This window comes from Bidens hawaiensis, unplaced genomic scaffold (assembly GCF_021521415.1).
Source record: "Bidens hawaiensis isolate Kalapana, Puna unplaced genomic scaffold, B.hawaiensis_p1.1 tig00021180_1, whole genome shotgun sequence".
Classification (NCBI taxonomy): Eukaryota; Viridiplantae; Streptophyta; class Magnoliopsida; order Asterales; family Asteraceae; genus Bidens; species Bidens hawaiensis.
This window is the reverse complement of record NW_027493274.1, coordinates 414,290-434,780: the sequence shown is the minus strand read 5'-3', so window position 1 is coordinate 434,780 and position 20,491 is coordinate 414,290. Positions and strand designations below refer to the sequence as shown.

Genomic DNA, 20,491 nt, shown 5'->3' with positions numbered 1-20,491 from the left:
TTACTTCTAAGCATAGTCCAGCATTATTAATCAATAACTACTTTTAAAACAGGTTGACTTAGACCATGAGTAGTCATAAATTCCTACCTTTAGACGTTATGCGTCATGTGATGCCCAGTCAGAGTTATGACTTTTTACAAAAAGCAAGCATAGTCATAAAACCTCCATAACTTTTTTTATTTGTTTTTTTTTTAAATTCTTAAAGGTAAAAGTAACGGCTCTTTTTTGATTTTTGTGCCATTATCAGGCGTTTTGTGTATAACTTGCAAAAAAAAAAACCCCATAACTTGAAGGGGGGCGGTGTTTCCCAGAGTTATGGGCCATAAAGCCCCATAACTCTCCACTACAGATGGTCTTAGTAGATGTTGGAGATTTGGACGAATAATAATATATTGATATCGATACTTTAAAATGTGTAGTTGAGAACTTGAACATTGGTGAAATAGGAAATGAGTTTGTCACACGCTGGTAGAATGATAAACTTGTGAGTTGCTTATAACCGGGAGAACTTACAAGATTATATTCTTATGTGACTAGACACACTCAGTGGCATTAGTAGGGTGCGGAGCACTCGACATGTGCTCATGTACGGGCTAGGGCGATGGTTGTAATGTGGAGCTTTGATGACGCATGTTGCACTTCACTCGCTTGAGAACCGCTTTAATATTTTTGTGTGGTGTGGGACTGTAACATCCCCAAAATTTTGATCCAAATTTAACAACTTAGGAAAGTTGAGGGGTCAAAAATAAAATCAAGACAAGTCATGAGAAAATATTAAATAAGGAAATATAAGAAAAATAAAAAAAATAAAAATATTTCCTAAGATAAATTTACTTACATGAAAGAAATTCCATCCCACATTGGAAGATGTAAGAAAGTGGAAGCATTCCACTAAGGTATAAATAAGGAAATGGAATCCATCACACATGGAAAGTGGTAAAAAATGGAAGCTCTTTATAAGGAAGAGATTTTCCATAGTAATATTCTTTTATGAATATCATGCACCAAGTGGTCCTAGCGGAGGGTGCGTAGCACCCGACGCGCACGGGCGAGGACGAGGACGAGGACGATGGCGACGACGAAGGGCGTTGGGCGTAATGTGGCGCTTTGATGGCGCACTTTGCACTTCGCACGCTCGCATCGCCGCGAGCCGCTTTAAGAGCCGCCTGCGGGAGAAGTGGGACCCATCGCGTACCGCGATGGGATCCAAAATTTGCTATAAATAGGGGGCTACGGGTTCATTCTCAGACACACCCACAACCACTCTCTCTCTATAATTACACTCTCTCTACCTCGGTTGCGTGCCGAACATCGTTTTGCGTGCCACCGACCCGACAAATATCACATTGTAATCCGTGCCAAATACCCGGTGTTTCCTCGAAGTGCGTGCCACTCAAGAAACCCGACATTCCGTCTCAAAGTACGTGCACGACCCGGCGACCGAACATTGCCTCGATTTGTGTGCCAAGAAGGGTTAATCAAGAATGTCTCGATAAACGCGCATATAGAGTAGAAGTGCTGCCCATAAAACTTAGGAATATCTAACTCCAAATACTCGTGCGAGGTAAGGGGTTCTGCCTAAGTTATTATATGATTATTATAAATGGCTTAGTCCATAGTCGGAAGTATAGCCGAACCTTGATTATGATTAAGAGTTATATAACTTTTCTTAAGCAAAGGTTATAGTTAAAATAGTATTTCTTTATGATTAAGAAATATAATATTCATATAGAAAGAATATAAAGTTAATGTTTCTTCTTGAAGAAGAAACATAGTATGAAAATGATAAACAAACAAAGGGACTAAAGGTCCAAATGTTTTGAATAAACAAATGTTTTTATCAAGGTTAAAGCTATACAAAACAGACTAAAGGTCTAAAGCTAGATCGCTGATCTAGTTATTTATACAAAGGTTATTCTCGTACTATAGGCCCGAGGTAATAAAACAAGAAGAAGAAATCAGTATCAGAAAACAGGATCTAGTTATTTATTCAAGATAGCCATGTGTCACTCAAGCAAGCCCAGTAAAGGTAAAATATATGGTTAATTAATGTGTAAAGACGTTAGCTTAATTGCTAAAGGTGGGATATGTGTACGTTAGGGAAAAGATTAATTGATTGTTTGATTGTTTAACTGTTTAAAAGTAGAAACTAGCACAAGTGAAATCATAAAGGGAAGTATGTAGAACCTGAGGAGTAATGCAAATAGTTAATTATACTTGATCAACGTCATTAACTACTTACCTTACGAATCATGTGCTAAATAATTCCTCGAGTGATGACGTTTGTGTTTTCCCTTTTAGAATACGATGGCTGGAAAAGGGAGGAAATGTGGGAGCTGGAGACATTGTGAGAGCTGGAGGTCGCGCTGGACGTCATGGCAGGCCTCGTCGCGTCCAACGACCTTCGGTGGAAACAGCTTCTAACACCGAAGATGAAGGAAGCGCAGCTGGAGGAAACCAGAACAACAATGAAGGGGTTCAACTAGATCCTGCAATTCAAGCAGCCATTGTTCAAGCTGTAGTCGCAGCTGTGAAGAACATGAACCCGGAGAGGTCTGCTAGAGACCGTGAAAGAACTGCTGAAAGGGCGAAAGGAGATGGTAGGAAAGATTATGAAGGAGAGTGGGAGGCTTCGAGCGTAGTGAGGTCTGTGAAGGCTGATGACAGAAAGAGGGGCCGAGGTGGGTGCAACTATAAGTCCTTCAAAGGCTGTGACCTGCCGAAACTAACTGGCTTGGGAGGCGCAATCGCTACTCTCCAATGGATAACCACCATGGACAAGATTATTCGAATTAGCGAGTGCCATCCCGACCAAGCAGTGGGTTACGCCACCCAGTCATTTGAATATGAGGCTATGTACTGGTGGGAAACTGTGGAACAAAGGAAGACCCGAGGAGAGATGAAGGCAATGAGGTGGGATGACCTGAAGGAGTTAGTGATGAAAAAGTTATGTGCTGATGCCGAGGTTGAGAGGGCCGAGATGAAATTTCTGAATCTAAAGGCGGGCAAGATGATACACCGCGAGTACACGACTGAATTCAACCGCATGTCTAGGCTGGTGCCTGACATGGTGAACACTGAGGCGAAACGGATCAAGTGCTACGTAAGGGGGCTACCCCAAAAGGTCCGCACGTTAGTCAGGACTAGCAAACCTGCTACCTTTGACTCTGCAGTTGACTTAGCACAAGTGGTTTATGATGATCTGGCGGCAGGTGATGTGGAAGTGGAAGATGAGGAGGGAGGTAAAGGAACCAAACGGTATGCAGATGTCGTGGAGTCTGCGGAGAGGAAGACACAAAAAATGGCAGACAAAGAAACATGCAAAGTGTGCGGGAAGATGCACTTGGGAGAATGCAAGGCTGGTCTAAACCAATGTTACCGATGCGGGAGGAAGGGACACATCTCCCGTGAATGCACCGAGGACCAAAAATTTTACAAGTGTGGTAAGTCAGGTCACATAGCTAGAGATTGCAAAGAAGCTGTAACGGTGGAGGGAAGAAGGGGAGACGCGTGAGAAGAAGATTTACCGATCACTGAGAAGGTTGCAGAAGAATAAGTGGCTCGTCACAGTTGTTTTATATTAGTATTATTAAGTGGTGTTTTATGTTACAGTTGAACCTATGTTTGTTTAGCAAGCTTGAATGATTTCCTTCTTATGTTTGATTTTATTAATGAGTTGTGTTTTATGGTGATTTTGTATGAATGACTTATGAATTATCTTGAATGCATGTTGGTTATGATAAATAGTTGTGTTATTATGTTGGTTATGGTAAAGCGTCGCCTTAGGAGTTAGCGTTATTATATAAAACAAGTTTCTCGGGAAGAATACGAGACTTGGTACATCGAGGGCCTCATGGACAAGCTACCAGAATAGCTAAAACACATGATCACAGCTCGATGACTGCAAGTCAGAAGTCAGGAGGATAACCCAGAAATGCGAAGGCGATTCAATAAAGCGTGTAAATATAAGAGGTATCCCTTCTACAAGGAATAAGTTAGGTTTCGGGGACGAAACCTCTTTAAGGGGGGAAGACTTGTAACATCCCGAAATTTCTAAGATAATGTTAATTATATTACTTAATAATAGAGGGGAAGTTTACTCGGGTAAGCGGAGAAATAAATAAATAGAGTAGGAGCTAGTATGGGTCGGGCTAGTGTTGGTTAATGGATATGGGTTATGGACTTGGGTCATGAAGGAAAGAAGGATGAGACCATGGGCTTAAGCCCATGATCCATAATTATAAAAGCCTTATTCACCCAATTATCATTCATTTCTCATACTCCATACACCACCCAAAACACACACTTAGCTCTCTCTCAACCTACTCTCTCTCTAGCCGAAACCAAGAAGAAGAAGAAAGAGAATCGGTTTCCGACCCGAGGTAATGATAGTATGATGTTGTTTGAACCCAAACCCATTAGATTTAGTCACGGAACAACGAGCTGACACCGTTAAACCATTAAAGTCACGAGATCCGGGTGGGTTCGGGGATAAACCGAACCTAAGACGAGCTTAGGGATCACCCTAGCTCATATCTGGATTAAACGGGACGAAAAACGGTGAAAAATGGGGTAAAACACGCTTTTCCGGCCACCTCCCGGTTTTCCGGCATGGCGGCGCCGGAAAGACAGCGTGCGAGGTAAGGATGATATAGAACATTCTCTGACATTCTGACCTAACCCTAGGCGCGGGTAATGAATTTGTTAAGCTGATTCGTCATGTCCATTCGTTAAAGAAGAGGTAGCGAATTAGAATCAGTTCGTTAAGTAATTCGTTAACGAAGAATGAACTCCAATTCGTTAAGATGACCAGTTCGTTAAGGCCCAATTCGTTATAAGAATTGGTTCGTTACAAGGTCCAATTCGTCATGTTAAGATATCAGGTGATTCGTTACTTGCCATTCGCTATGTTAGGATAACGAATTAGGCCATGAATCAAATAACGAATTAGACTTGATCTGATAACGAATTAGGCATAATTCGTTATAGAGAATGAGATGATGAATAAAATAATAATTTCAAATCCTAGTGGAAAATGTGATAAGACAGCTCGACCCCAGCCAGGGGCTCTGCCCCTTGGACCCTGCTAGGGGCTACCGCCCCTAGAACCCTGCTGTCAGGGGCGCTGCCCCCGAACCCCCGTTCGTTGTGGATAATAATTGAGACTAGAAAGACGATATGATTAGTAACAGTAATTGATATTGTATTTATTTAACAGTTAGACGCGCACAGCTCGAGAAGGAATAACCAGCAACCGAAGAAGTAACCGAAATCAGGTGAGTTTCTAGCCCCATTTCCTTGTTATGTTTTTGGGGTTGTGTGCATACTCGATGTGAAGTGTGAATACACTTACCTTAAGCGGTAAGTGTATGCTATAGATGTTATACGAGGTAGCTATTATATAATGCTTGTCGGTATGTGAACGATCTTCGGATATTGCACGTATCGCCAAGGAAAGTGATTGCCAAGTGGTTGTTAGTGTGTATGAATGCTATGATGTGACTTGCTTATTATGTAAATAATGTATTGATATGAAGTGTGATGTAGACAAGTAGAGGTAGAGTGTGTTAGAAGTGGCAAGAGTCTAGTAAGAGTGTTAGTAGCATGACGATAGTACGTGGTAGGGTAAGCCTATACGTGACTTCGTTATTAAAGTGGCAAAGTGGCATAATGTTGTACGTTATTAAAGTGGCAAAGTGGCATAACGTTATTCGTTATTAAAGTGGCTAAGCAGTAGGGGTAAATAAGAGGATAAGTGGTAAGGTGAGCAGGTTAGATAGTGGGATATGTGTCTTCGGATACGTATATGATGCATGTAGTGGTTGTATGATAAGTTGCTTGATTAACTAGAACTCACTCAGCGTAGCTGACTTTTAGTATGCACGTAGGTGAATATGTTTAATGAGCTAGCATGAGGAGGGCACGTGGCATGGATTGAACGACTGACATCTGAAGATAGAAGTAAAGATGTTTTAAATATAATGTTTTGTGTTATGGTATCAAAGAAAAGATTTAATGTTTGGTAACGAATGGTTGATGTTTTATATTCCGCGAAAGTTTTGATTAACTCTGGTTTGTAGAACTATGTTTATGAGTAAATCCGACGTTAAAGTGAGGCACCGGTAACGGGGCCTTACAGCATTTCCCCGAGGCCATGCATATCATCAACATGCCTCTGAAGGTCTACGGGACTGTTCAGAGAAATGATATTATGTATATAATTAATTGTACATGGTACTTAGGGTAATTTGATCCCAATTTAGTTGGGTGCCTAATGAGTAGTCAAAAAGGTATTATTGTTGGTTTCACAAAGGTATTGAAAAGATATTTTTAGAGTCAGCGTTATTCACCAGCTTTGTGCTGACGTATTTTCCCACCCATGTTACAGGAAAACAAGAAAGGTTAGAACAGACAAGCAAGAAGGAATAAGAAGATTGGAGTTATAGTCATTAGATGCTATCTGGTGGCTCAGATATTTTATTTGAAAATAATATAAAAGGAGTTATGTTTTATATAGAAATGTATTTGAAATATCTAACGGGTATTTAACCCGAGTTTTTAATAAGTTTTCAATATAATAATGTTTTATTAAAGACTTCCGCTAAAATTAAACCGCAACTCTGATTTATTTACAACACAGGTACTAACTTGTGGTCACACGCCCAGGCCCTAAGATGAGGGTGTGACAGGTTGGTATCAGAGCCATCAATTTTAGCGAATTAGGTATTTAATTAATACCTAGGCTTTGATTAAGGATAAGTTTTGAAAACTTATTATACGAATATTGATTCAAGCAAACAAGATACTTAGTTGAAAAGTATCTAGAAATCATTCAAAACTAAATACGGATAAGATATAACAAATAAGATAAGAACGTCTACCTATCCCTAAAATTAAACCTCGCGAAGATGTCCGATCGTCAATCTAGCGAAGAATCCGTTAAGCTTCGATCTGGTAAAGGAAAAGGATTTATGAGAACGTCTTTTCTCCCAATTCCTATATCTAGCGATGGAAGTACATGTCAAACAAAAATTGAGGAAGATTCAGATTTCTATGATTCTGACATTCCGCTAGCTCAAATAATTCCCAATCATAACACATATGGAGCAGGATCAAGTAGATCCAAGAAACCAATGACGCTAAAGGAAGAAGTAATGACTTATCCGGAAGAATATCCTCGGGAATATTTTAATATTCCGGCAACTCAAGATTCTTACGTTGTTCGCACTCAAAAGGAAGAATCAATGGAAGAGATGGAGGTGGAAGAAAAAGAAAAGGAGACTATCAAGAAAGATAGCAAGATTAAGAAATTAGTCATTCGCTGGAAGAAATAAAACCTTAGTAATTATAGAGAGTATAATTGTAACAAATAATATGCACTCTTGTAACTATAATAAGATAAATAAAAGATATGTTTTGAATTCTTCGAATATTGGACTTATCTTTTAAAATTTTATTGTAGTATGTCAAGAGAAGAAAGTGCAAACTCACACAATAGTCCTCCCAAGAAAACTGAAAATGAAGAAAATATTAAGAATAAAGATAAGGATAATGAAATTCCTGCCCAATATAAAGAAGAAATTCAAAAGATGATTAAGGAAGCTATAAAGGACTTTTCTACAAGTCAAAGTAAACCAAAATTTAACAAGAGGAGTCGAAGTAAATCTGTTCCTTCAAGAAAGGAAGAAACTTATGATAGCTCTACGTCTGATAATCAATTAAAGAATAAGAAAAGAAAGAAACTCAAAATCGGTGGATGTTCGTCAAAGACTTCAAGTATTATGGACCAAAGGAGTTTCACAGAAATAAAGGAGCCGTCACAACCGTGAGGTGGCTTGAGGAGATGGAAACAATAGTGATAACAAGTAAGTGTACTGATGAAGAGAAGATTCAATATTCTGCCTTAATGTTTAAAGGAGAGGCGCATGAGTGCTGGAATGCTTTGTTGATGAGCAAAGGGAGTGAAGTGATGTATAACTTAAGTTGGGAAACATTCAAAGGTCTAATATTAAATTTTTTTTGCCCAACTCATGAAATGGATAGAATTCAAACCGAGTTATGGAATCACAAGGTTGTTGGCACAAATCTCTGGGAATATAACACTAAATTCCTAGAATACTGCCGACTGGTTCCACATCTAGTAACTCCGGAATATAACAAAGTAACTCGTTACATATATGGACTACCAAGAGAAATAAGAGACATGGTACGATCCAATATGCCAGAAACAGTTGATTCGGCTATGGAATTGGCTGGATACTTATTCAACAGCATGATAAGGAATCAAGAAGAAGAAAAGATGAAAGATAAAGAGATTAAGAAACCAAAAGATTCCGAGAAGTTAGGAAAGGAAAAAATTACTTCCAAGTCAGCATGTAAGACTTGTGGAAGAAAACATACTGGAAAGTGTCGACTAGAAAATACGAACAATTGTGCATACTGCAAGAGAGCAGGACACACAATAGAAGAATGTCGTAAGAAGATAGGAGTATGTTTTACATGTGGAGAAATGGGTCACTTTAAGACTGAATGCCCGAAAAAAAAAGCTAATCAAGATTAATGAATGACAAGATCACATCAAGGAAATGTCAAGATAGACTATCTAACTTTTGTATATTAATTGTAACTCGTTTTCAAACGAGAAATTTTGTAATCAAAGAAGGGTATTTAATTCCCTAAGTATAAATGAAGTATTAGCATATAGATCGTGTTAATACACAAGAATGCTTATGTTCGTTACCTCTAAAGAACAAATAAGAGGTTCACATATTGAAAAGTTCATCTGAACTTATAACAAAGAAAATGCTGAGAAAATTATCATCTAGGAGGATGATATACCAAACGTTAGAAAATATTATCAAAAGGAATTCATTCAAGAAATACAAGGACAGGATATCATCGAAAAGAATTCGTTCAACCACCGATGGAATAATACCTAGCAAGGTTGATCAAAAAGTCAAAGAAAAAGAACTCGAAGATATTCAAGAAATACAATCGCTAAGTATAGCAAATGTGATTAAAGTCAAAGTACAAGGGTACTGTTAGAATATAGAGAACATCATCAATCAAGATCAAGGATAAACATGGATTCGATAGACTGAATCTAAGCAACAAAATTAATGGAATAGATTCGATAGACTGAATCAAAACAACAAAGTACTTAACAACGGTAAATGTTTAGAATATAAACGGTAAGGTAAATAGTTAAACACAACTGATCACTGTGTTTATCAATTTATATTTACTAATGATATTCTGAATTATTGACTGGTTACATCATTCAAGGATGTAAGTTAGCAACAAAATAAAGACCTTAGCTATTCTGTGTACAGATTATACAACAAGAACCGGATTAGATAGAATCTAATCAACAATTGAAAAGCGAGAACCATTCACACTTAAGAACAACGAATCTCGAGGACGAGATTCATTTCAAGGTGGGGAGGATGTAACATCCCCAAAATTTTGATCCAAATTTAACAACTTAGGAAAGTTGAGGGATCAAAAATAATATCAAGACAAGTCATGAGAAAATATTAAATAAGGAAATATAAGAAAAATAAGGAAAATAAAAATATTTCCTAAGATAAGTTTACTTACATGAAAGAAATTACATCCCACATTGGAAGATGTAAGAAAGTGGAAGCATTCCACTAAGGTATAAATAAGGAAATGGAATCCATCCCACATGTAAGTGGTAAAGAAATGGAAGCTCTTTATAAGGAAGAGATTTTCCATAGTAATATTCTTTTATGAATATCATGCACCAAGTGGTCCTAGCTGAGGGTGCGTAACACCCGACGCGCACGGGCTCGGGCGAGGACGAGGACGATGGCGACGGTGAAGGGCGTTGGGCGCAATCTGGCGCTTTGATGGCGCACTTTGCACTTCGCACGCTCGCATCGCCGCGAGCCGCTTTAAGAGCCGCCTTAGTATTTTTTGGATAACAAGAATTAAACCAGAAGTGACAAGCTACAAAAGATGAAGGACCAAAAGTGAAAAATAATTTCCAGGAACCCATCGCGCTACGCGATGAGTCCAAGGAGACGGCCATCGCGTACCGCGATGGGCCGTGATGACGCATCAGACACGTGTCACACTCTGGTGACACGTGGCGACAGCGCATGACACGTGGCAGAACGTGTCAGGCCACGTGGCGTGACCTCAGGAAAGGAGCCGTCGCGGTACGCGACGACGGGAGAAGTAGGACCCATCGCGTACCGCGATGGGATCCAAAATTTGCTATAAATAGGGGGGCTACGGGTTCATTCTCACACACACCCACAACCACACTCTCTCTAGAATTACACTCTCTCTACCTCGGTTTGCGTGCCGAACATCGTTTTGCGTGCCACCGACCCGACAAATATCACATCGTAATCCGTGCCAAATACCCGGTGTTTCCTCGAAGTGTGTGCCACTCAAGAAACCCGACATTCCGTGTCGAAGTACGTGCACGACCCGGCGACCGAACATTGCCTCGATTTGAATGCCAAGAAGAGTTAATCAAGAATGTCTCGATAAACGTGCATATAGAGTAGAAGTGCTGCCCATATAAACTTAGGAATATCTAACTCCAAATACCCGTGCGAGGTAAGGGGTTCTGCCTAAGTTATTATATTATTATTATAAATGGCTTAGTCTATAGTCGGAAGTATAGCCGAACCTTGATTATGATTAAGAGTTATATAACTTTTCTTAAGCAAATGTTATAGTTAAAATAGTATTTTAGTTATGATTAAGAAATATAATATTCATATAGAAAGAATATAAAGTTAATGTTTCTTCTTGAAGAAGAAACATAGTATGAAAATGATAAACAAACAAAGGGACTAAAGGTCCAAATGTTTTGAATAAATAAATGTTTTTATCAAGGTTAAAGCTATACAAAACAGACTAAAGGTCTGAAGTTAGATCGCTGATCTAGTTATTTATACAAAGGTTATTCTCGTACTATAGGCCCGAGGTAACAAAACAAGAAGAAGAAATCAGAAAACATGAATCAGTATCAGAAACTGATTATAAACAGAAAAGGTGAATACGCCCCAAACCTTTTATACTGAGTCAGAATATTTGCATAGAATTTACGAATCCTTAAAACTTTGTGTTACAATAATAAGAAACGGACACTCTGATTAAGAGTATACATGTGTCTGGATCCATTCATACATGGTGACTCGGCATTTCCCCGAGGCCATGCATATTATCAACATGCCTCTGAAGGTCTACGGGACTGTTCAGAGAAATGATATTGTGTATATAATTAATTGTACATGGTACTTAGGGTAATTTGATCCCAATTTAGTTGGGTGCCTAATGAGTAGTCACAAAGGTATTGAAAAGATATTTTTAGAGTCAGTGTTATTCACCAGCTTTGTGCTGACGTATTTTCCCACCCATGTTACAGGAAAACAAGAAAGGTTAGAACAGACAAGCAAGAAGGAATAAGAAGATTGAAGTTATAGTCATTATATGCTATCTGGTGGCTCAGATATTTTATTTGAAAATAATATAAAAGGAGTTATGTTTTATAAAGAAATGTATTTGAAATATCAAACGGGTATTTAACCCGAGTTTTTACTAAGTTTTCAATATAATAATGTTTTATTAAAGACTTCCGCTAAAATTAAACCGCAACTCTGATTTATTTACAAAACTGGTACCAACTTGTGGTCACACGCCCAGGCCCTAAGATGGGGGTGTGACAGGGACCATGTAGTAAGACATGTGTCATACTTGTAAGTACATGTGTCGAGGTGTGAGTTGCCAGACTCATGTGTGCGACAAGCGTGTTCGTCACTTGTCGGTAATGAGTTATCACCCACGTGTCGTGTGAATATGTCTTGTGTTGACAAGTGTCGAGATGACTCATCACTAAACTTGTTATAGATAAAAGAGATATGGAACAACTCAAAAGACACATAACAACCATATCAATCATGACACACACACTATGGTTATGCGATGCCACACACACATCAAACCAGAACTTGGTTGGTTCAGTTCTAACTTTCTCGATCATGATATTCGGGTGCTAGGGTAATCCTCAGTTTACTGTTTCGGATGATATACCCTGGGAAACATACAGGCTCGCGGAGGTAGCCCGGAATCTGTTTTAAGGGATCTCTGTATAACAAATATCCTCGGGCACAACTGGAACTACAGTTTGTTCAGTCTTACAACTAAGAAGGTGCAAATGGTTTCGGGCGATCAAGACGGGTTCACCAAGCAAATGACTGTATCAGTGGTGGAACTTAAGCAGTTAACTAGGAGGGACCAAAAGTATAAAAATTAAAATAAAGTTATTACACATAAAATAAACAAATATTTTTCATTAAATTAAAATCATAAATCCAATAAAATATAATTACTTCTTTAAGTTGGTTTGGTATGAGTTATCAAAACTCATATATTACCACTTTTAAGCTCAAAAATACTATTGGAAATATATATGCTATGTTTATTGAAAATATATGTGCTATATTTAAAAGTTATGAGTCCAAAAACAGGGGGCCGAGACCTCTCCTCGTGCCTTAAAAGTTCCGTCCATAGACCGTATGAGAAGACATGACTCGGAGGTGATGTTAGGGTGGGTCTCAGTCAACACGAGCTAGACGATGCAAACGCGGTTCCAGTGTGGGTTGAACTCGTCTCAAAGAATTAACTATTGGAGGACAAGTTATGGTCCTCATCAGTATGAACCAAGATCTGTATATATGTTATATTTTGTATTATTCTTGTGTAGATTTGTATACGCCTATACGGTATATGTACTACGATTTTCCAAATGTAAAAAAACACTATCTTTAATTGTTTTATTTAATATTTTTTATTATAATTGTGACCCATGTCCTAAAGTGCCCTTTTTAGTAATACTTGTCTTAAAAGAAACTATTAAAACTAAAGACTAATAGCACAATTAGCTCGCCTGGTCACAAACTGGCTTAACGTAGCATGTCCAATCTACCTCCCAAAACCTCTCTGTTTTCCCTCCTTCATCATGGGCTGTTCTCATTTCTCTTTCCTCCCCTATCACAATCAGTTCTTTCATCTCCCACATACGCTCCATGGCCATGGGCTAGTGGTTATAATCCAACAGAAATAATTAAATTTCTTGTTTTGTTATAAATGGTTGATCAATCCAGTATGTTATTATTAGTTGTATTCAGGTTGAGTTATATAAACGGGTCGAATCTATCAGTTTTACAATGTAACTAAACATAACAAATTCATATTTTTTAAGTCTATGCTAAGAGCAGCCCGGTCCATGCTAGCTGCAGCCCGGCCCATCCAAACCAAATTAAAAAGGAGATTGAAATTTAAAAAGCCTTTTTGTACGCTAAATGTATATTAATATTACAATTGCACCTTAACACAAACCGAGCTACATCTGGATAATGGGTAGCGAGCAACAAGCTGCACCGCTACCCCCTTTTGAATCGCAAAGCATATTCTACTAAATATAAATCCTTGGTTCCTCGGGCTCTGCGAGTCACTGTGGACCACCTTCTGCACTCGCTCCAAGAAGCGAACCGCCTCGGGAGCTAGGGATCCAAAAGTGTCGAAGGCAAATGGAATGAACACGTGCTGATTCTCCAAACACGCTAAAGTAAAAGGAGAATAACCAACTAAATACATCAATTATTTAAAGTTCTTATCGTTTAGTTTTTAAAATTTGTTTTTGAGTTATGTTAGGATTTGTCTTTTTTTTTCTCTATTTAATGTTTTGTGATTTTGCATAATGAACAAGAGAAATTTATCAGTCATTCTTCTTTATCTTGTGTTCTTAAGAGATTATCGATTCTCTCAAATAAACCGTATCATGCTTTCATTAATCCTTAGCCTAGATGGCTTTGGAAGAACTCTTGTTGAAACATCCACAATTACCATCCTATTATTACTTGTCTTGTTTACCCATTTACAACTTGTCATCCCATTTTTACACGTCAAAATGCTTAGATAAGCGAGTTACACAAGCCATGTCATGTTTGTTTGGTGATTTTTAGGATCATTAAAACAAATCATATTAGTAAATTGAGATTTACTTAAGGCCGAAGAAAAATTCGAATACACAAGTCTACAAGTTAGCAAATGTCGGTGTATACTTGTTTGAGAATAAACTTCTTTATTGGCACCTAGAACGTTCGAGGTTCAATGGACAGTGCCCCTTGCAAGATCCAATTAGAAGCGGTCCTCGTAGGGTCCAACGGAAAGAGCCGCTCGAGGGGCCGGGGTGTTGAGTCCCTTGGTGAACTGAAAATAGATTACCATAGTTGAGAGTCTCTAGAACGTAATTGCCTCTTAGTTGAGTACCATAAGTAGAAACTGAACCATGAGCATTAATTGTATGATAAAAATGACAGTGTGATTAGTAGCAATAGAATCAGCATCACTTGTGCAATCACCGGTAAACGAGTTATCAATAACTAATTCATTGTTGGCGAAGCAAATCATCAATAGTAATCAGTCTCCAGAATTAACCGCGAAATGTTTTAAAGCCAATTGATAATTCTTTCGAAAACGTTACATTGTTTGAAGTTAAGTTGTGATAGTTTACTACCTATAAAATTAAAAGGGCGTTGATCTATTTTGAAGTACAATTTCACAACATAAACATACATACACATTCTTATTTTTTATAAATAACTCAATTAAGATTTTGCATGTCTATCAAATTAACCTCACACTGACATTAAATGCATAATTCAAATATATCATCCAATGCCTTACATAATACACTGGTTATATGATTTTTATTTTTAACCATATTCCAAGTATGCTTGATGTTTTTATTAGGGGTGTGAAAGTAACCAAAACAATCAATCTGAAACTGAAAAAATTGAAAAATCCAAACCGAAATAAAAATCGACGGGTTTGTTGGGCGTTATTTCGCTATATTTTAAAGGCTTATGTATTAGATAATTCGTTAATGTAGTTTTACGTTTTATTATAGACTTCGTTTAGCTATTGTATGGACCCAAAGTCATTTTGGGTGTAATAAGCTCAATGAGCAAGCCCGTTTGAACCCAACTTGATGAAACCCTAAAAGGCAAAGTGCTCCCTATAAAAAAGACACTATTCACTTCATGGTCTCTTTGAACACTAAAAAAAATTTCAATCTCCTTTTCTTCATATTTATCTTTCTATGTCTAAACTCACATTTCTCTCCTCTTCTCTTAAGAAAACCAATTTTTAACCTAAAGTTATCACCATCCACGTTTCAAGTTTGCATAACCATATCATTTACATCTTAAAGTCATCATCATCTCACAACCCTCGTCTCTTTCATGTTGTTCCAAAACCGAACCAGACCAGATCGGGTTTACGTATCATATGATGTTGGTTGAAATATCTGAGTTAAGGGTTTTGTATCCTACATCTTAATAAGTGCTTCATCTCTGTTTAATTTAACTTGGTTGAGGTTTGGGTGTTCGTTCAAGATCTAAGGTTCTTTAACAAAAAATGTGAAAACCTAGATCTTGAAATTTTGAATTGGTGTTTGATAAAATTAATAGAGGGGTATGGTTGTCGACAACACGGAGAACTTTGATCTGACAGGAATTGATTGTTGGTCATGTTTGGCGGAAATTATTTTTTTTTGGGAAAATGGTGGTCGCAGTTCACAAAAGATTCAGATTGCAAGAACTTGAATCGTCTTGCATCTATTAGTTCATTAAAGGTTGTTTAAGACAACTATTTCACGTCACTACGCAAAGAAGAAGCGAAGTACTTGATAAAGGGCTTATGATAGGACGACCATTAAGTTTCATGGCATGGAAGCTGACCTAAACTTTAACCTCGAAGACTCAAGATAATCTTAAACGGATAAACAAATTAACACAAGAAGAGTTAGTGCATATACTAAGGAGACAAAGTACAAGATTTTCAAGAAGAAGTTCAAAATTCGAAGGAGTTGCTTTTCATAAAAACGGTGGATAGGAAGCTAAAACGGAATAACGTTTAGGCGAAGGAAAAAGACATGTGTATCGTGGTATGTTTGATACAAAAGTTGAAGCAGCCAGGGCATATGATAAATCTGTTATTGAATGTAATGGAGAAACTGGTGATACAGATTTTGATCCAAGTATATATGAGAATGAGCTCAATTCAACTAGATGTTCAAGTAATAAAAGTGTTTCTTCAAATCATAATCTTGATTTGAGCTTAGGTGGCTCGACACATGGTTAATGAAGAACAAATTGGCATATGATGAAGAAGATTAATTACTATGCTTTTGAAATGTTTAGACGTAAATCATGTTTATGTTTTGTAATGACCTGGATGGTTTATGGCTTCGAATGGTTTTGTATTATATGAATGTTTCCGCAAAAGTTTTAATTACAAATAAAGTTCAGAGATCTAAAGTGCATTTTTTTAAAACATGGGTTATTTTTGAAAATGTCGAATCCAATGAAAAAACCAAAACCAAAATACAAAAACAAACATACCCAGTAAAAAATCCTGTCAATTGCAAAACTATTTGCCACGTTTGGGGAGAGTGGGATGTAGGCAAACCGTACCCCTATCCCAAAGAATAAAGAGGTTGCTTTCAAAGAGACACCCAGATTCAAAACCATATGTATGAAACCAAAAAACAAAACACAAGTTCAACGCTAGACCTTTAGGTAGCAGCCGAAGGTTAGATAAATGCAATAAATACGTAGGTAATATTAAAAATAATAATAACAATAAATAACTAGTTTGAGGTCCGTGTACTACACGAGTAATTCTTGAAAATACAATATTTAATAAATAATCAGTATACAAGAAACAATAAACCCGTTAAACACTATTAATACATTCGTTGTACAATAGTTTTTAAAACAACTTAAAAAAAAGATAATTATAAATATCAAATGTTTGAGAAAAAAATAAGAAGTAAATATTAAATTAACAAATTTTGAAGCATAAATTTTAATAATAGTAACTATTATTTTATTATTATAAATTTGTTAAAAGGGGTGAGGTTTAATGTAGAAATGACAAGTGACAAAACTTGTATCATTTTATTAGAGAGTATAGATAATAAGTAGATAGATAAGAACAGTGTCATTTCCAATGTGATGTAGTGATAGGAATCTTGAGTTTCTCAATGAAGACTCAAGTTCCATCCCCACTTACAACACTTTGGAAGGGATATGAGTGGCTCAATGAAGAAAAACTGTGATATTTGTGATTTCCAATTCGATCATGAGTGCGTCCGGGTTTTATCACCAGTAGGCCTTCTGGTGGATTTCCCCCGAAACTGGAGATAACTTAGAGGCGCTTAAGGGCTCCTTACGGCTGGGTTGGGCCAGCTGACGGTGACATTTTGTCATTGGATCACCCCGTGTGAATTACCTAGACATTCTATGTTTGTTGGTCGTTCAAAATAAAAAAAATAGATAAGAATAGTGGTAATAGTAATTAAAAATAAAATATAAAATAATAACTTTGAATTAAAATATTACATTAATTTCGTATTAATAATTTCGTTAATTACTTATCCTTTTTTTGGAATAAAATTAGTAAGCTTAAATAAGAAAATCGAAACCAAAACTGAAAAATCCAAAAACCGAAGTTTAATTTCAGTTTTTGTTTGGGTTTTAAACACACCCTTAGTTATTATCACAAATAAAAATATAGATAAGATTGAATCATTGATAATCTCATCTCATCCATAAATCAATGTGTTTAAATCTCACACGTAAAGTAAACTGGACTAGCCAGCCCGGCCCGGCCCGGCCCATGTAGAAATAGCTATCCATCCTCAATCAGTAATAAGTAGGTTACTAGTCATCCTCCGATCATTTAGTTGCTACTACTGAACAAGTCATTCATTCATCCATCCTACTTTCTATTTCAAATTTCGATCGGCTGTTAGGTACACGTGTTCATTCGGATTCAACAACGATGTCTGCCGTACAACCTATTCCGGCCGACACGTACAAGGTAGGGTTCATCGGAGCCGGTAAAATGGCCGAGAGCATAGCCAAAGGTGTCGTCAAATCTGGTGTTCTTCCCGCTTCTCGTATTTACACTGCTCATAAGGGTGCTCGTCGTGCCGCTTTTGAGTCCATTGGTGTGGATGTTAAAGAACACAACGATCAGGTTTGTTTTTTTCGTAACTGTGATATTCATATAATAATGTGCATGTTAATTAGGAACATATGGTTGATTAGATTAAAATGGGTAGGGGTCATTGATTAACTTAATATTGGAACTTAGTGATGAGAAAAAATTTAGAAATCGACTTTTATTTAATTTGCTGGAATTCAATTGATTCAAGGCGGCTGACTGGGGAGTTGGTGTTTCGGAGTGTACTTGGAAATGGTAAATATAAAGCAAATTAATTTTTGAAGATTATATATATGTCAAATATCATAAGTTTATTAATATTTATAACAAAATAAGTGAATATCAATATAAATAAAAGAAATTCATTTTTAAATACTAAATTATTATAAAAATTGCTAATCATTAATTAAAAAAAATGATATTTTTTCTTTAATATTACATAAATACGAATTATGTTTTGATTTTATAAGTCAAAATCGGCCCAAGTTGACCGACTAGATGTGATTCGGGCCGAAGTTGACCAACTTTGATCGATTCTTAGTAACTAGGCGGAGTTAAAGAAACTCGCATCGGCGCCTTACACTGAAGCGAGTACTCGGGTTTTTTTTTTTTTTTGTTATGGTATCGTAACGAACGTTACGGAAACCAACCGAATTCGCGAAGACTCATCGCATTAGTTTCGATACTGTAACGAACGTGGCGGAAACTAACTGAATTTGCATAAACTCACCACCTAAACGGCCTTGTATACCTACTTTTACAACATTGCCTTAAAGGATGAAAAAAAGTTTCGCATGTTCATATTTCATTAAAGGATATAAAGGATACACTTAGTGATTTTACAATTTGTGAATATTTACATAGCCCTTATTGATTTGGTTGACAAATTCTTGAAAGTTACATAGCCGTTATTGATCTGTAGTCAGTAAGTTGCAACTTTTGTGATATATGAGATTCACCTTTAACGAATAGTTCAAGATCTCTAGCTAGTGAAACTTATGGAGTTTGAGTTTGAGTTTGAGTTCAAGTATAAATATGATCTGAAAACATGTGATGTCTGGCGAGTCTAGTTTATAAGAACTTGAATTGAACTTTTTTATCAGGCTTTTAAAGCTCTATGTATGTGTAATTGTGTACAAATTTTTGTGTAATTGTGTACAAATTTTTGAGTTTTTATTGATTCAGTGTTTGTACATCCTTTTCAGGTTGTTGAAAGCTGTGATGTGGTGATTTTCTCTGTCAAGCCACAAGTTGGTATTTCCCTTATTTTTACGCCTTTAAAAAAAATAAAATTTGTTTTGTTATATAGCAATTCTAGTGCTAAATAATATTGCATATAGACATATAGTCAAGTACCTCATAGATGCCAAGTGCTTAATTTGTTGATACTTATGTTGCAGTGAAAGATGCTATTTCGCAGCTGAAACCACTTCTATCTAAGAAAAAGCTTTTGGTCTCAGTAGCTGCTGGTATCAAATTGAAAGACCTTCAGGTTCGATTACTGTTTTTGTTCTTGTGATTTCACCGTTATTGAAGTTAGGATCAAATATTTGCTTATTTTATGATGACATATCCTATTTTGTATTATGCAGGAGTGGGCTGGACATGATCGCTTCATCAGGGTAATGCCAAATACCCCTGCTGCTGTAGGTGAAGGAGCATCTGGTATGAGTTTTTTTTATCTTTATATACAGTTTTTTAGCTTTTTTTTTTGTCTAAAACATAGTTTGCTTTGCAGTTATGAGTTTGGGAGCAGGTGCAACCCAAGAAGATGGTGAAATAATAGCCAACTTATTTGGAGCAGTTGGTAAGATTTGGAAAGCCGATGAGAAACAGTTTGATGCCGTCACCGGCTTGAGGTACGTTTTTAACTTCTATAACACCTAAAGTATAATCTGATTATTTAACCTGAGTTTATAATAATTACAGTGGGAGTGGTCCAGCATATATATTTTTGGTAATTGAAGCTTTGGCTGATGGAGCTGTAGCTGCAGGTTTACCAAGGGAACTTGCACTTGGTTTGGCCTCTCAAACTGTATGTTTTTTGTCACACATTTTGTTCATTTAAAAAAAAAATAAAAGCAAAACAGTGAATGATTGCGAAAGGTTTGGTTGTTTTAGGTTCTGGGAGCAGCATCTATGGCTAGTCAGACAGGGAAGCATCCAGGTCAGCTTAAAGATGATGTTACTTCACCAGGCGGAACCACCATAGCTGGAGTTCATGAGCTGGAGAAGTCGGGTTTTCGTGGGATATTAATGAATGCGGTTGTGGCTGCTGCAAAACGCAGCCGTGAGCTTTCTCAGAATTAGTTTTTTTATACATTTTTTTACGTACATTAAACGGTTTGAGAATATCAGTGTATTTGTAGTAGTTGAATTATGCTGTTTCAGACAATAAGGAGCGGTTATCTTTAGTTTTTGTGTACTGTTTCCA

General features: G+C 37.0%; 1 protein-coding gene across 1 annotated transcript; it reads left to right on the top strand.

Moving 5' to 3' along the window:
- Window positions 1-17,742: 17,742 nt before the first annotated feature.
- Window positions 17,743-20,486, top strand: LOC143562878 (pyrroline-5-carboxylate reductase-like). The gene is made up of 7 exons (XM_077050562.1): window positions 17,743-18,090; window positions 19,263-19,311; window positions 19,458-19,549; window positions 19,650-19,722; window positions 19,796-19,916; window positions 19,987-20,092; window positions 20,179-20,486. Exons 1-7 carry the CDS (start codon window positions 17,893-17,895, stop codon window positions 20,365-20,367), a joined length of 828 nt encoding a protein of 275 aa, XP_076906677.1. The 5' UTR covers window positions 17,743-17,892; the 3' UTR covers window positions 20,368-20,486.
- Window positions 20,487-20,491: the final 5 nt, after the last annotated feature.

Bases quoted from the DNA above. Each gene is read 5' to 3' on its own strand.
- LOC143562878 (XM_077050562.1), top strand. From the start codon at position 17,893: ATGTCTGCCGTACAACCTATTCCGGCCGACACGTACAAGGTAGGGTTC. The intron at 19,312-19,457 runs GTATTTCCCTTA...CTTATGTTGCAG, and splicing joins CTCTGTCAAGCCACAAGTTG to TGAAAGATGCTATTTCGCAG. The intron at 19,550-19,649 runs GTTCGATTACTG...TGTATTATGCAG, and splicing joins TCAAATTGAAAGACCTTCAG to GAGTGGGCTGGACATGATCG.